General features: G+C 36.0%; 2 protein-coding genes across 2 annotated transcripts; both read left to right on the top strand.

Annotated features, from left to right (window-relative positions):
* Positions 1-896: 896 nt before the first annotated feature.
* On the top strand, positions 897-2,757 carry LOC127520996 (hydroxycarboxylic acid receptor 2-like). The gene has a single exon (XM_051909823.1). It carries the CDS (start codon positions 1,771-1,773, stop codon positions 2,755-2,757), a length of 987 nt encoding a protein of 328 aa, XP_051765783.1. The 5' UTR covers positions 897-1,770.
* A 6,793-nt stretch (positions 2,758-9,550) lies between these two features.
* Positions 9,551-10,805, top strand: LOC127520997 (hydroxycarboxylic acid receptor 2-like). The gene has a single exon (XM_051909824.1). It carries the CDS (start codon positions 9,819-9,821, stop codon positions 10,803-10,805), a length of 987 nt encoding a protein of 328 aa, XP_051765784.1. The 5' UTR covers positions 9,551-9,818.
* The last annotated feature ends 4,658 nt before the right edge of the window (positions 10,806-15,463 follow it).

The following is a 15,463-nucleotide window of genomic DNA, read 5'->3' as shown; positions in this document are numbered from 1 at the left end:
CACACTAATGGAAACAAGTGGAAGGGAGAACATACGCCATCCCCTGACAAAGATACAAAAAACATGAACAGATCACATATGATTAATAAATCCATAAGAGGCACAAATGCCCCTTGAGACCATTTACCAACCACACCTGGGTTTGTTGTCCATGCGGATGTTTACAGCTACACCTTTTGCATGTGAGAAAACCAGTGACGTTACGAGGATGCCACCCGGGGGTGGGCAATAAAAGTCATGTATGCTTGTTAAGAAATAAAATTCCAATAACATTTTGGAAGGAAAAACTATTTTCTTTTATTAAATTAACTGTGTGTGGATTTTTGTCTTGGGCAGACACAGTATGAGAGATGAGGAACACTACCATCACAATTAAAATTGCAGTGCAATGCTTGGGCACCGCATCACAAAAATGAATCTGTTTTTATTAGGCTTATTAAAAAGCATTAAACTAAAATAAATATTTTTGTGATTATTTATTTGATTATAATGAATTGATGATCATGAGTTTACACAAAACTGGTTATGATAGCGCGTCTAATAAAAGCTTAAAAAATATGTTTGGGAATCTATATCGACTAATTCAAATGACATGAAATCAGTAACCTAATCAGAGCATCTCTGTAAGCTCAACAATTTGACAGAGCATGAGACTCATCTCAGGAACACACATACATATGAACATACATAAGACAATACAATTATTGACACACTGGTTTTTACAGTAAAAGCTGTTTTCCCTCTAGTATAAAACTGTTAGTATCAGAATCAGAAAGAGCTTTATTGCCAAGTGTGCTTGCACACACAAGGAATTTACCTTGGTATTGAAACTTCCAGTGTACACATATAAATATAACAACAAGACATATAATTAAAATTAAGAATAAAATAAAAAATATAAAAAGTATAGGACACAGATAGGTTTTGTCAGAATAAACATATTTACAGATTATGAACATATGGGGGTTTTACTTAAAAGTAAAGTTGCTAGTAATGTGTCTTCAATAAAATAAGCAATCTTATTACTATTTTAGAGAAGTAATTAGTAATCTGTAATGGATTTTTCCTGAGTAACTTACCCAACCACAGACGAAGCAACATGTCCAGCGGCACTGATTACATCATAACCTAACAAAATAAAACATTTATTAGAACTTAACTAAATATTCTTGCTACAAGGATTCTTTCACCGGTTTTCAACAAAGAGAAATAAACAAAAGCTGTCCATAGCATTACCAAGCGATGGGTAAATGACGCATATGCCACCACTGTGGTAATGCACAATTCAGATTTTCATGGCCAAACCTACAAAAAAAAAAAAAAAAGTACACAACTAAAGTAAATTGAAACAAGAAAAAAATGTATCAGTAAGACTAGACATGGTTCAACAAAAAACAGGTGTGTAAACTATGTTGGAAGATTTTAAAATAAGTGCACGGTCTACCTGCACATTTGAATGAAAAGGTTCTGTGCCCGCATTAAACGGTGACTGCTCAGGTTCCCGACTACGCCTCTTCTACGCTTGAGACTTAAATAGCCAATAATAAATTAGAAACAAATATAAAAGCCAATCTAAACTAAAACTTTAATTTGACTAATTTTCAATTGGATGGGCACTGCCCACCCTTGCCCACACGTAGCCACGCCTCTGGAGCAAACATCTTTAAGACCAAGTCTTGGGGGAATCATTGGCATATTCAGTGCGGAGACAAAACAATAAAGCTCTGAAGTTCTTCGACTCTCGGCTGGTTTTACAGCAGAATCAGAATCATGGACAACTCCTCAAAGTGTTGCGCTTTCGATGCACCCATCTTGGACGAAGTCCTACCTCCTATACTATTCATCGAATTCATTTTTGGTCTTATGGGGAATGTCCTCGCCCTCTCAATGTTCTTCTTCCACAGGGACACCTGGAAGCCCAATTCTATTTATCTAGCTCACCTGGCTGTGGCGGATGCTGTGGTCCTTTTCTGCCTTCCTTTCAGGGCCGACTACTACCGCAGGGGCAAGGACTGGGTCTACGGAGATGCCTTCTGCCGTATTTTGCTGTTCCTTTTGGCCGCCAACAGAGCTGCTGGTATATTCTTCCTCACTGCCGTCGCCGTGGATCGATACCTGAAGATCGTCCACCCTCTAAACCGCATCAACCGCATGGGTCTGCGCTACGCCCTGTGGGTGTCTGTTGGCCTTTGGGGTCTCATCATAGCCATGACTGTCTACCTGTTAACAGACAAACATTTCTACTATCGAAACAACCGCACGCAGTGTGAGAGCTTCAACATATGTTTGGGACGCAATGCATTGTCTGATTGGCACAATTCATTCTACGTTATCCAGTTCTTTGTGCCCTCGTGCATTGTTAGCTATTGTACAGCTTGTATTACGTGGCAACTGAAAAGTAAGACGGTGGACACACAGGGCAAAATCAAGAGGGCAGTGCAGTTTATTTTAGCAGTTGCTCTGGTTTTCATTATATGTTTCTTCCCAAGCAACGTCTCTCGTATTGCAGTGTGGGTGCTGAAGAGCTGGCATAACGAGTGCCACTATTTCCGTGATGCAAATGTAGCTTTTTACACCACTGTCTGCTTTACCTACTTCAACAGCGTACTCAATCCCATCGTTTATTATTTCTCCAGCCCCGCGTTCAGTGGATCCCTCAAGAAACTCTATATGAAGCTTCTAGGAAAGAAAATGGAGGATGAGAACAATGAGAAGAACAATCATAGTTCTGTTACAGTATCAGCTAATGTCTCTTAAACAAGTGAAAATACACTATGTAGTTTTGAGATTAAAAAGTCACAGTTTATAATTCATAATATTTATTCTGATGTAAACATTAGCTACTGCATATTCATGTAAGCATCTATTTGTGACAGCCTTTATAAACATTCATAATATTTAGCAATATTCTGTGTCCTTGGCGTTAGTCTATGCTGCCTATTTATTTAAAATAATCAAAATCCACAGATGACTTTATTAATGCTTTAATAAATGTCTTTAATAGTTCTCTATGTCAGATAAGCAAATCAAGTTCTCTATGTCTAACACTATATGCAAATATTCAATGACAGTTTTTTATTGACTGTAATCTCTATCACTGCATGGCCCTATGTTGTTGTCGTATTTAGTGCATTTTTCCATGATAAAACACTATTTTATGTCACAGTTACTACATAAAAAGTTACTTAATAAATTAGGAATGATTTTTTATATGCCTTCACTTTTTAAGTAAACATTTAATTGAACCATAGTTAAGTCTTTGTGTGTTTGTGTATAACAAAACATTAATATTGCTAATTGTTATTTGTATTGTATTAAAATAATAATTAATATTGATTAGTAATTATACAAAATAAAATATTATTATGGATTTAAAATTAGTATTTATTATATTAATTTATTTGAATACTGTGAAAAGTTATTGATAATATCAATAATTGTTATGATTGTTTAAAGTCCTATGTAAACATATAAAATGCCTATGGATATTAACAAGGATTTTAATATTAAAAACTGAAATAGTAACATGTCGTTATGAAATATTGAATTAAAATCACGTTTTCATTCAGTGTTTTATAAACGTGTTACTGACAAAAGTAGCTACCAAATGACAAACCTATACATTACAAAGAACCTTTACAAGAAAAACACGCCCAAAGAACAAAAGACTTTGAATGGGTTTTTGTAGGACTATTTGGCGCAGGCGCGCTACCGGCCCAGCGGTCACTATGCGAGTCTGCGCGTGAACTGCCGGCGAGCTTGTCTGGTAGTGCGCGCGGACACCCGGAGCAGAGTCAAAGATGATATCGAACGCGTTATGGCCGCTATCGAGAACGTGCGAAAACAGTAGAGAAAAAGCACAGAGAATTAATTTATATGGGTCATTTTTGAGCGTAATTTCTAAGTGAACTCGAGCACACGCCAGGTGCTGTGCGCGCACCCGACACCATACACTAAAAATGACTGTTTTGAGGGTGATTTCAAAAGTTTTTGATGAAGATGAAGTGGGTTGAACCCCAGAAGCCGTTTCTCTCTTTAGTTTGGCGCACTGTGATGTGTAGCATCTGTGCGTTTTGGGGGATGAAAGACTATATAACTCACCTGTGCACGCGAGAGTCACAGTCGCTGTAACACAGTGAGTTGAAATGCAGCTCTTTACATGAAATAAAACTGAACCACTGTTGCCAACTAATTTTCAGAGGACGTTTCTGAAGGCAGATCGATTTGGTGCTATAAGTTAGTGTTGCCAACTAATTTCCAGGGGAAGTTGATAAAGGCGGGCCGATTTGTTGTTAAATGACGATGTGATGTCATTGCGTCATGACGCCACCGCGTAACCATGACGCAAAACTGCGTTATTGCGTAGAATACACATAAAAATGTGGTTTTAAATATATTTAGATTTGTTCATAATATATATATATATATATATATTACTTGTAAAAGTAATTCAAACAAGATCTTTATGATCAGATATTTTCATTTTTATTATTATAATTTTTAAATACAACATTGAAATATTGAACAGTTACACATTTGTGGACAATTACATTTTCCTATTTTCTTATTAACTAGTAAAGCTACACATTTTGAACAATTATAGTTTTAAGCTGTATTGGTAGTTACTAATAAAAGTCTGTAAAAATAGGGCACAATGTACTGTGTTAATATGAAGGAATTATCAGGTGTTTTACTTTTATTTTAAATTACGCATTGCATTTTGTGTTTTAGGGTTACAGCTTACAGATAAATGTCCTAGCACACAATGACCTTTTCCATTTTTCTACATAATTTTTCTTACAGTGTACCTAACTGAACAACAGTTATAGGTACAATCTAATAACATGCTGTATTATAAATTAACAATTATTATTGAGAAATTGCAACTAGCAACTTAATTCACATTTGGTGTGTGTATACTATTAGGCATCTAGCTGATAATATGGGCAGCAACACATTTGATGGATCATTTTGGTAATAGGTTGTACTAGAGATTTTTGTGATAAATTTTACTTTCAGTGCCCATTTAGAGAATATAATAGAGTGATAAAGGCCATCCCGGCACCCATGAAAACAATGATTCAACAATCTGTAATGCACTCTAGTATTATCTCAGAAATGAGACCACTCTGTATTGAAGGTATACGTTTAAATAGCAAACAGTTCACAAATAAGTTTATCAGAAATGTGTTATCCATACCTAGTCAATTTAAAAGAAAATATGTTCTTCAAGATTTCACTGATGAAGAGGCTAAAAAAAAATAAAAATAAGGAAGGAAAACTTATCTATCCCAGTCTTTTCTAATGCCAAAGAAGTGACATTTAAAATCTTGAATGGCATTTACCCATCTAATTGCTTTTAAATTCCTGTTTGATATTATGCTGAAATAAACTATGCAAAAGCATAGTTTGCATAGTTTATTTCATACAGAAATAAACTATGCAAAAGTGGCAGCCCTTCTGGCACACCGAATTTACTCACTCATTTTCATGCACTCCTTCAAGTGGACTATATTAGTGCAGTAAATTTGGGAATAGTGAATAAGGATATAGGGGGCAATTTTGAACACAGCTCTTCAGGATTACTAGAAAGTTGCAGGTAGGTTAGTTTAATCAAGTTTGGAGGTAAATTCTGCAGGAAAATTGATTTTCGAGAACCAGAGTTGAGAATCCCTGCTGGTATAGATGGTATTCGAAACGCCGTATCTGAGTTCTACCAGCTGAAATAAATCTAATGAATCACAGTTGTGTTTTATTTTCACAGGGAGTTGTAACTCCACCACTTCAGAGACCTCAACAAGCAAAAAAGATACACAGTTATTAGAGGAGAAGGAGTCGCCATCAGACACCTCGACAAACACTCAGGTGAAAGCATCACTTACCTTCAAAACTGAAGAATATAATTGAGAATGGAAATGACAAAAGACAAAAGTGTTTCAGAGTAAAACTGTGAAGTGAACAAAATTATCATTGAAAAACTAATCATAAATGAAATACAGAGAATACAATCTTAATTTCAAACCTTGATGTGAGTGTTAAATCTGCATTTAAAGTGCCCCTATTATGGAATTTTTTGAAAATGACCTTTCATGTAGTGTGTAACATAGCTCTAAGTGAATGAAAACATCCTGCAAAGTTTTAAATCTGAAAGTGCACCGTATATAAAGTTATTGTCTCTCAAAAGTAAGAGTCGACTGAGTCAATTAAACGAGCCGTTTGTTGTGACGTCAAGACGAAACATTAGCATATTGCCCGCCCACTTATTGCGCACACAGACACCAGGGAAAATTTGAATCCCCTCAAACACTGCAGCGTGGATACTGGATAGCATCATGTCGAGAAGACGCTGTGCTCTACAATGTGAAGGTTAAAAAAAATGTTCACCGCCCAAGGACGAGCATGTGAAGAATCAGTGGTTGAAATTCATCTTTACAACGATACCACAGCAGTAAGCCCGAACCTTGTGCTGTGTTCTCGACAATGACGACTTCTTCTTCAACCTAAATGCGTTAAACGAGGGATTCACAGCCGGTAGTTGAGTCATTCCACGAAACCGGTACGATTTGGACTTACACATTTTTAGATTTTTTACCAAAATATATTATTTTTCTGAACACCCCACAAAATTAATGACATATTTAACTTTCAGAAAAACATATTTTCCCATCTCCGGCATCAAATCACTATTATTATTGGTCATTATTTTAAGTTATGGACACTATGGGAGCTCTCTGAATATTGTTTGTGATAAAATCAACATTTTCCTATTAATCAGATGTCCCTCACACTAATTCTGCAATTGCAAATATAAAAGTTACATAAAATCTCACACTTTTGCTATACTAAAGCCTGAAATGGGCACTTTTTGTGACCGCAACCTCATCATTTTTTATCAAAGGCTTAACTTCAGAATTTGAACTAAAATCAGTATTCTTATGATTGCTCTGAACATTTCAGACAGAATTCAACTAACTTTAAATTACTTTTTCATAAACTTAAAGGATTAGTTCACTTTGATATAAAATTTTCCTGATAATTTACTCACCCCCATGTCATCCAAGATGTTCATGTCTTTCTTTCTTCAGTCAAAAAGAAATTAAGGTTTTTGATGAAAACATTCCAGGATTATTCTCCTTATAGTGGACTTCAGTGGTCTCCAAACGGTTGAAGGTCAAAATTACAGTTTCAGTGCAGCTTCAAAGGTTAAACGATACCAGACGAGGAATAAGGGTCTTATCTAGCGAAACGATCGGTCATTTTTGAAAAAAAATGTAAATGTATATGCTTTATATAAACAAATGATCGCCTTCCAAGTGCTTCCGCCAAAACTGTACTTTCGTATTCTTCAAAAAGCTTACGCTGTATGTCCTACGCCTTCCCTATTCTACTTACGGAAAAAATTTAACTGGCGCTGCGTTTGTTCCGTAAGTAGAATAGGGAAGGTGTAGGACATACAGCGTAAGCTTTTTGAAGAATACGAAAGTACAGTTTTGGCGGAAACACTTGGAAGGTGATCATTTGTTTATATAAAGCATATACATTTACATTTTTTCCAAAAGTGACCAATCGTTTTGCTAGATAAGACCCTTATTCCTCGTCTGGGATAGTTTAGAGCCCTTTGAAGCTGCACTGAAACTATAATTTTGACCTTCAACTGTTTGGAGATCATTGAAGTCCACTATAAGGAGAATAATCCTGGAATGTTTTCATCAAAAACCTTAATTTCTTTTCGACTGAAGAAAGAAAGACATGGACATCTTGGATGACATGGAGGTGAGTAAATTATCAGGAAAATTTTATATGGAAGTGAGCTAATCCTTTAACAAAAAAAAATAATAATAAAAATGTAGGTGTGACAGGGTCGTGATTTTTTGCCCAAATTGTCCACTGCTCTAAATCTAGTGAATAAATGGAGAGCGCATGGCATGCATGATATTAAGAAATCATGAATAATGTTGAAATAACAAAGATAATTTTCACAGGTAATAGTTTTCTATCTTTAATTGGTGTAACGGGGTTGAGTCGTTAAGCTTGACAAACACAATTTCACAACATAATTTAGTTATAATTATTAAAGAAGGTGGTAACTTGCCTGTGTCTGCTCACAATGTTGTTCAGAAGACTTCTATGATATCACTTCCTATTAATGATGTCACATAAGTATCAGTTCATTATTTTTATAGGGGGAGAATGGTTTGTGTAACGGGGTTGAGGGGTTACTGAGGTACAGAACTAAATGATGTGATTTTAATGAATAATCATGAATTTACTTAGGAAAAAAAAACATTACCAGCAAAAAAGCACAGATGGATATTTATGGGAATGGCAAAATGAATGGACTTTTTTTTCATTTTATTATTCATATCCCAAGTACACTTTCATAGAAGGCCTTGAGGGACATGACAAAATAGGTGGTGTCAACTGAAAAAAACAAAATAATTTCTAATATGAAGATAAAATGTATGTCATGTTTTTAAACATTATTAAAGTAGACATTTCAATTAATACAAAAAGCTTTTAAAAATATATATTTGGTGACCCAATAGATAAAATACACTGAAAAGGGTCAGAGGGACTCAAATCGTACCGGTTTCGTGGAATGACTCAGTTACTGAAGGATGGGTCAGTACCCAGTTTATTTGGACCAGCTTCTTCCTCCTCCGAATCACAACCTCTAAGTATGATTAATAATTGTTGCTGTTATGTTCCCTGTAGCATGCCAAAGACTATAGAATAACACAAGACCCCTCACTCCTGTCGTTCTGAATGGGAGAAATTGCAACGCGCAATATGGCGGAATAAGTCCTGCCTTCTAAATAAGAGCCAATCGCCGATTGGTAAAGACATCGAGTCGCTGCAGTGGCCGTTAGAAGCTCCGGTTCCTATAGAAACAGTCAGACGTGCGCCTCAGAAATGAGACAAGAGACGCGCACTTTAGGACTGCGCATGCGCATTAGCTTGATCCGGCCTGAAAAATAAATTTTTTTGTCATGATTTGAGCGTTTAGAAACAAAATTTATGAGACAGTTGTTGTCAGATTTCATTGGTGATTTCAATTATGAAATTTAATCGAAAACTTGGCAAACAGCTTTGGAGAATTTGATGTTTCCCCATTCAAAGAAATAAAAGCTGGCCTCCGAGTGAAATGACTTGTCTTAAAGGGACTTTGAGCATGCACAATACGTATTTAGTTGTATGTGTTGTCTACGCTCTGCGCAGCTTGTAGGTCTCCGGCTAACCAGCTAACAGCAATATGTGTTCGCTTGCAATTGTCTAGGAATGTCTCAAATGTTTGTCATTGTTATTACTTTGAGTTATGATAAAGAATAGAGCAATACATTGGTGTACAACTGCAGTGCTTTATCAATACGACCAATTACTGCAGATTAGCGTCACACAAAGGAGGGGTTTGGAAAAATGAATCCTTGAGCGAATCGTTTGGGAGTCATTGAGCAAATAAGGTAAAAATAAATGCATATTATAAGACAATGAAAGTGTTTTTTGACCTTGCATGCATGTAAACCTGTTGTTGGGGACTCCCAAAACAAAAATAGGAACTTTTCAAATGCCATAATAGGGGCACTTTAAATTCCTGTTGATAAAATTTTTCTTGTTTGAATATACTTTAGTTGTGTACTGTTTTTTGTTTGTTTGTTTTTTGTAGGTTTGGCCTCATATATGAGGATATATTCATGTATGGTTTTAAGGGTTTAAAATAAGCGCACAGTCTACCTGCACCAATTGAATGAAAGAGAGACCAAACAATAAAGATCTGAAGTTCTTCGACTCCCGGCTGGTTTTACAGCAGAATCAGAATCATGGACAACTCCTCAAAGTGCTGCGATTTCAATACACCCATCTTGGACAAAGTCCTACCTCCTATACTATTCATTGAATTCATTTTTGGTCTTATGGGGAATGTCCTCGCCCTCTCGATGTTCTTCTACCACAGGGACACCTGGAAGCCCAGTTCTGTTTATCTAGCTAACTTGGCTGTGGCGGATGCTGTGGTCCTTTTCTGCCTTCCTTTCAGGGCCGACTACTACCGCAGGGGCAAGGACTGGGTCTACGGAGACGCTCTCTGTCGTATTTTGCTGTTTCTTTTGGCCGCCAGCAGAGCTGCTGGTATATTCTTCCTCACTGCCATCGCCGTGGATCGATACCTGAAGATCGTCCACCCTTTCAACCGCATCAACCGCATGGGTCTGCGCTACGCCCTGTGGGTGTCTGTTGGCCTTTGGGGTCTCATCATAGCCATGACTGTCTACCTGTTAACAGACGAACATTTCTACTCTCTAAACAACCACACGCAGTGTGAGAGCTTCAACATATGTTTGGGACGCAATGCATTGTCCGACTGGCACAATATATTCTACGTTATCCAGTTCTTTGTGCCCGCATGCATTGTAATCTATTGTACAGCTTGTATTACGTGGCACCTGAAAAGTAAGACGGTGGACACACAGGGCAAAATCAAGAGGGCAGTGCAGTTTATTTTAGCAGTTGCTCTGGTTTTCATTATATGTTTCTTCCCAAGCAACGTCTCTCGTATTGCAGTGTGGGTGCTGAAGAGCTGGCATAACGAGTGCCACTATTTCCGTGATGCAAATGTAGCTTTTTACACCACTGTCTGCTTTACCTACTTCAACAGCGTACTCAATCCCATCGTTTATTATTTCTCCAGCCCCGCGTTCAGTGGATCCCTCAAGAAACTCTATATGAAGCTTCTAGGAAAGAAAATGGAGGATGAGAACAATGAGAAGAACAATCATAGTTCTGTTACAGTATCAGCTAATGTCTCTTAAACAAGTGAAAATACACTATGTAGTTTTGAGATTAAAAAGTCACAGTTTTATAAAAGTCCATCGTTTATTATTTCTCCAGCCCCGCGTTCAGTGGATCCCTCAAGAAACTCTACTTGAAACTTCTAGGAACTCTAAAAAAGAATTCAGAGGCTTTGTAATCATCACAGTAGGCTAATAATTATCTTTATTAAGTTAATAAAATTTCTGAATATTATTTACTTGATGGTTTGAGGTGAACATACCAAAATAATTGCCTAAAAACCCAACAGTTAATTTTTTCTAAAATTTAGTTATACTTAAGATTTTTTTTCACTAAAAGAATTTAGTATTTGACTAACAAATTATCTTTTTAAAAAAATATATTTAATATTTTTGTTAAATTTCTATCAAAATATTTGAGAATGAGAAATTAAACTGATCTGTTTCATGAATTATTACTTAAAGGGTTAGTTCACCCAAAAATGAAAATAATGTCATTTATTACTCACCCTTATGTCGTTCTCCAGACCTTCGTTAATCTTCGTAACACAAATTAAGATATTTTTGTTTAATTCCGATGGCTCAGCGAGGCCTGCATTGACAGCAATGATACTTCCTCTCTCAAGATCCATTAAGGTACTAAAAACATATTTAAATCAGTTCATGTGAGTTCAATGGTTCTACCTTAAAGCGACTAGGATACTTTTTGTGCGCCAAAAAAAACAAAATAACTACTTTTTAACAATATCTAGTGATGGCCGATTTCAAAACACTGCTTCGGAGCGTTATGAATCTTTTGAGTCGAATCAATGATTCGGATCACGTATCAAACCGCCAAACTGCTGAAATCACGTGACTTTGGCGCTCCGAACCACTGATTCGATTCATAAAGCTCCTGGCTTCATGAAGCAGTATACCATTGTTGTCTATGCAGGCCTCGCTGAGCCATCGGATTTAATAAAAAAATATCTTAATTTGTGTTCCGAAGATGAACGAAGGACGGGTGTAGAACGACATGAGGGTGAGTAATAAATGACATTATTTTCATTTTTGGGTGAACTAACCCTTTAATATTATTAATCTTTAACACACATGTAAAAAATGGAGTAAGTTTACTCAATGGATTTTATGCACAAATGCTGCTTACGTATTTCCGTTAGAATCTCAGGCCCCGTTTACACTAGTGCGTTTTCGTTTTAAAACGCATAAGTTTTGCTACGGTTACGCCTGTCGTTTACACTACTCCGGCATTTTTACGCCGGGGTTGCGTTTGGACCAAAACGGAGACTTTTGAAGACGATGGCGTGGCTGCCCATGTTCACTCTGCGTATTCCTTGACGACCGTGTAAACAATAACATGGAGACTGAACCAAAGACTTTACTTTGTTTCAGCACAATGCCCTGAAAGGGTTAGTTCACCCAAAAAATGAAATTTCTGTCATTAATTACTCACCCTCATGTCGTTCCAAACCCGCAAAACCTTCATTCATCTTCGGAACACAAATTAAGATATTTTTGATGAAATCCGAGAGTTTTTTTTTTCATCTCCCATAGAAATCAAAGAAATTACCACATTCTAGTTCCAGAGAAGTAGTAAAGACATTGTTAAAATGGTCAACGTGACTACAGTGGTTCAACCTATAGTATGACTTATTATGACACATGACCCCTCTAAACTATAACTCTGGTCAAGACAGAAGAAACATTTTATGTTCCTGGTAGGTATAGGTAGCCTTTGCTGTGACACATATTTTAATATGTCCTAACACAATGACTAGTGCAGTTCTTTTGAACCTGTTTTCTTTTGAATCTGTTATAATCTCTTAAAGATTCTATGATTAAGAGAAATTTAATTTACATCAATGAACAGAAGTTAGTCAGCACTTTGTTTTCTCTGTACACCTCTCTCACACCTCTCTCTCTTAAAAATTATTTACACAGGTCAGGTGGACACAACTATTTCGGGATGTTGGTGATTATTATGGGATGTCAATGAACCGGAAATTGTGCTTATATGATAAAAAGAAGTGGGATGGCTTTTTGATAATTCACTCATTTGTTTATCCAATCAATTTTGAAAGTCTTTGTTTGCTGAAAAACTAATATGTTTGATTTGACTGAATAAATACTCATTACCAGTTTTATTTGGAGCTCTCTTGGTAGCTCTTTGAAGTATGTTTATGGCTGTAAGAGAGACTACCCTGATTTTCAATTTTCATAAATAAATTTAGTTTGATAATTTGACTGTTGAATTGCCTGACTTTAATCTTATAGGTAAATTTCCACCACAGTTCTCATGCAACTACACCGAAAGTTGCTTTACTTTAGAAGTCTTGATAATATGAAACACATACTGTCATTTGGTGCATATTGCTGATGTTTTCTGTCAGTTATTTTAATGGCCCTTAAATGTTCCTGTACAAGTTTGATAAAGACATAAATTACAAATTGTAATTATGGCAATTAATTAGGTTATATTTAAAGTTATGAGGTTACAAGGTGAAATTTAAGCTTTAGTGTATATAGTTTGGTTGCAGAAATACACATAAGAGGAACTGAAGTTTCATATAATTATTCAAAATATTGGTCCATTGATCTTTAGTGAAAAGTTTTTAAAACATTAAATTTAGAAACTATGGCAACTCCCTTAACAGCATTCAAATGTAATAACATTTCAGTAACACTTTATTTAAAGCTTTTATATATAATGCATTATAAAGGATTTTTTTTAATGCATTAATTATTCCTTGTAATGCCCCTTATAATGCTTATGGTCTCATGAATAATTATAACCACTAAGCCAGTATGTATGTTTTATTTAATCTATAAATTCATTACTGTGCTTTAATTCATTTTATTTAATGCAAAACAACATACAGGGACGCAATTTGAGTCACCTAAATGAGTGTTGCGTCTGTCTTTTCGCGTGATTGAAACCCGTGATGGCTTGCATAAACACATGACTTTATTCCTGAAGATAATGAATATAATTAATTTGGATGATAAAATGTTCTCAGAACTGTGCACTGTTTGACCTATAATAGCCCTTTTTACAAGATGTAATATAAGTCTCTGGTGTCCCCATGTGTCTGTGAAGTTTCAGCTCAAAATACCCCACAGATCATTTATTATAGCTTGTCAAATTTTCCCCTATTTGGGTGTGAGCAAAAACACGCCGTTTTTGTGTGTGTCCCTTTAAATGCAAATGAGCTGCTGCTCCCGGCCCCCTTTCCAGAAGAGGGCGGAGCTTTAAAGGCTCACGCTTCGGTTGCTCAACAACAACAAAGCTGGAGAATCTCACACAGCCAAAATGACGATTCGGTGTTCAGCCTTACATTGTTCAAACCGGAGTCAGACACGGAGTCTGAATGAAACTGGACGTTTCTGAATGGTTAGTGGATAAATATATGTAGTTGCTGTGGAGTTGATTCAGCTCATCGACTAGCATGTGCCGTCATGTTAATCTTTTGAGCAAATCCAGCGTTGAATTGACCCTCGTTTGTGAAGCAGTCCGGTGTAAAATGACGGCAACAACACTCTACTACAACAACACTTCCTCTTCTCTAAAGCAGCCCAACATGGCCTCGCCCCCTTTGTTGTGTGTTCTCAGGGGCGGGGTTTATGTAAATTTTGGGGTTTGTGATGTCACCAACCTGGGAAGAAGCTTGTTGTAGTCCCTACCAGCCATTTGTTGTGGTCCTTAAAAAGCGATTTCTGTAAAAGAAAATATCTCCCTTTGCATTGAGCTTTGAGCGTCGTAACTTTGCAGATGTTGTTTATGCTCAAATAGCAACATTACACACTAACTAAAGTTAAAAAAGTCAAATCATAATCAACCACCCCTTTAAGTTCACCCGCAGAGCGCGAGAGTCCATCTCAGGCACAAGAACCAGCACTGATACGATGGAAATGGGATAACAGACCAGTTGATTAAACTTGAATTAAATGTAGGCAAAATTGTATAGACGTTAAAGCGGTATTAAATATGCTGTATTGCTGTACTCACTGAGAATAAAGGCCAATGTCATGTATACCTGTGGAGTGTATTTTACAAAGGTTTAGAGAAAATTAATAGTTAATATTACTCATAAATATTGTTTTTTAAATGTCTTTCCCCAATTATTTCTACTCAGTTTTATTTGTTATGGCACCAAATGCAGTTACTCAGAGCTACTTAATTTTTTTTACTTACATTTACTCAGTTCATTTATAAGTAATTGATTTCACTGCTTTAAAATTTACTCAATATTTTTAAGTGTAAAAATTTGACATTAAAAAGTCACATGGTTTATAGCTGCTACTGCATATTCATGTAAGTCTATCTTTAACAACCTCCATAATCATTTGTAATATTTATCAATATTCTCTGTCCTTGGTGTTAGCTCTGTCAATTTATTTAAAATAATCACCACAGATGACTTCACTAATACTTTAATAGATGTCTTTAATAGTTATGATTATTTAATTGTAAAAATCAAAATGAACACTATATGCAAATATTCAATGACAATGTTTTTTATTGACTGTAATCTCTATCACTGCATGGCCCTATGTTGTTGTCGTATTTACTGCATTTTTCCAAGATAACAACTATTTTAAATCACAATTACTACATAAAAAGTCACTTGATTTTTTTTATATGTCTTCACTTTTTTTAAGTAAACATATTTCATTGAAGT

This window comes from Ctenopharyngodon idella, chromosome 10 (genome assembly GCF_019924925.1).
Source record: "Ctenopharyngodon idella isolate HZGC_01 chromosome 10, HZGC01, whole genome shotgun sequence".
Classification (NCBI taxonomy): Eukaryota; Metazoa; Chordata; class Actinopteri; order Cypriniformes; family Xenocyprididae; genus Ctenopharyngodon; species Ctenopharyngodon idella.
Note: the sequence above shows the minus strand (reverse complement) of the source record. Positions and strands in the feature narration are given on the sequence as shown.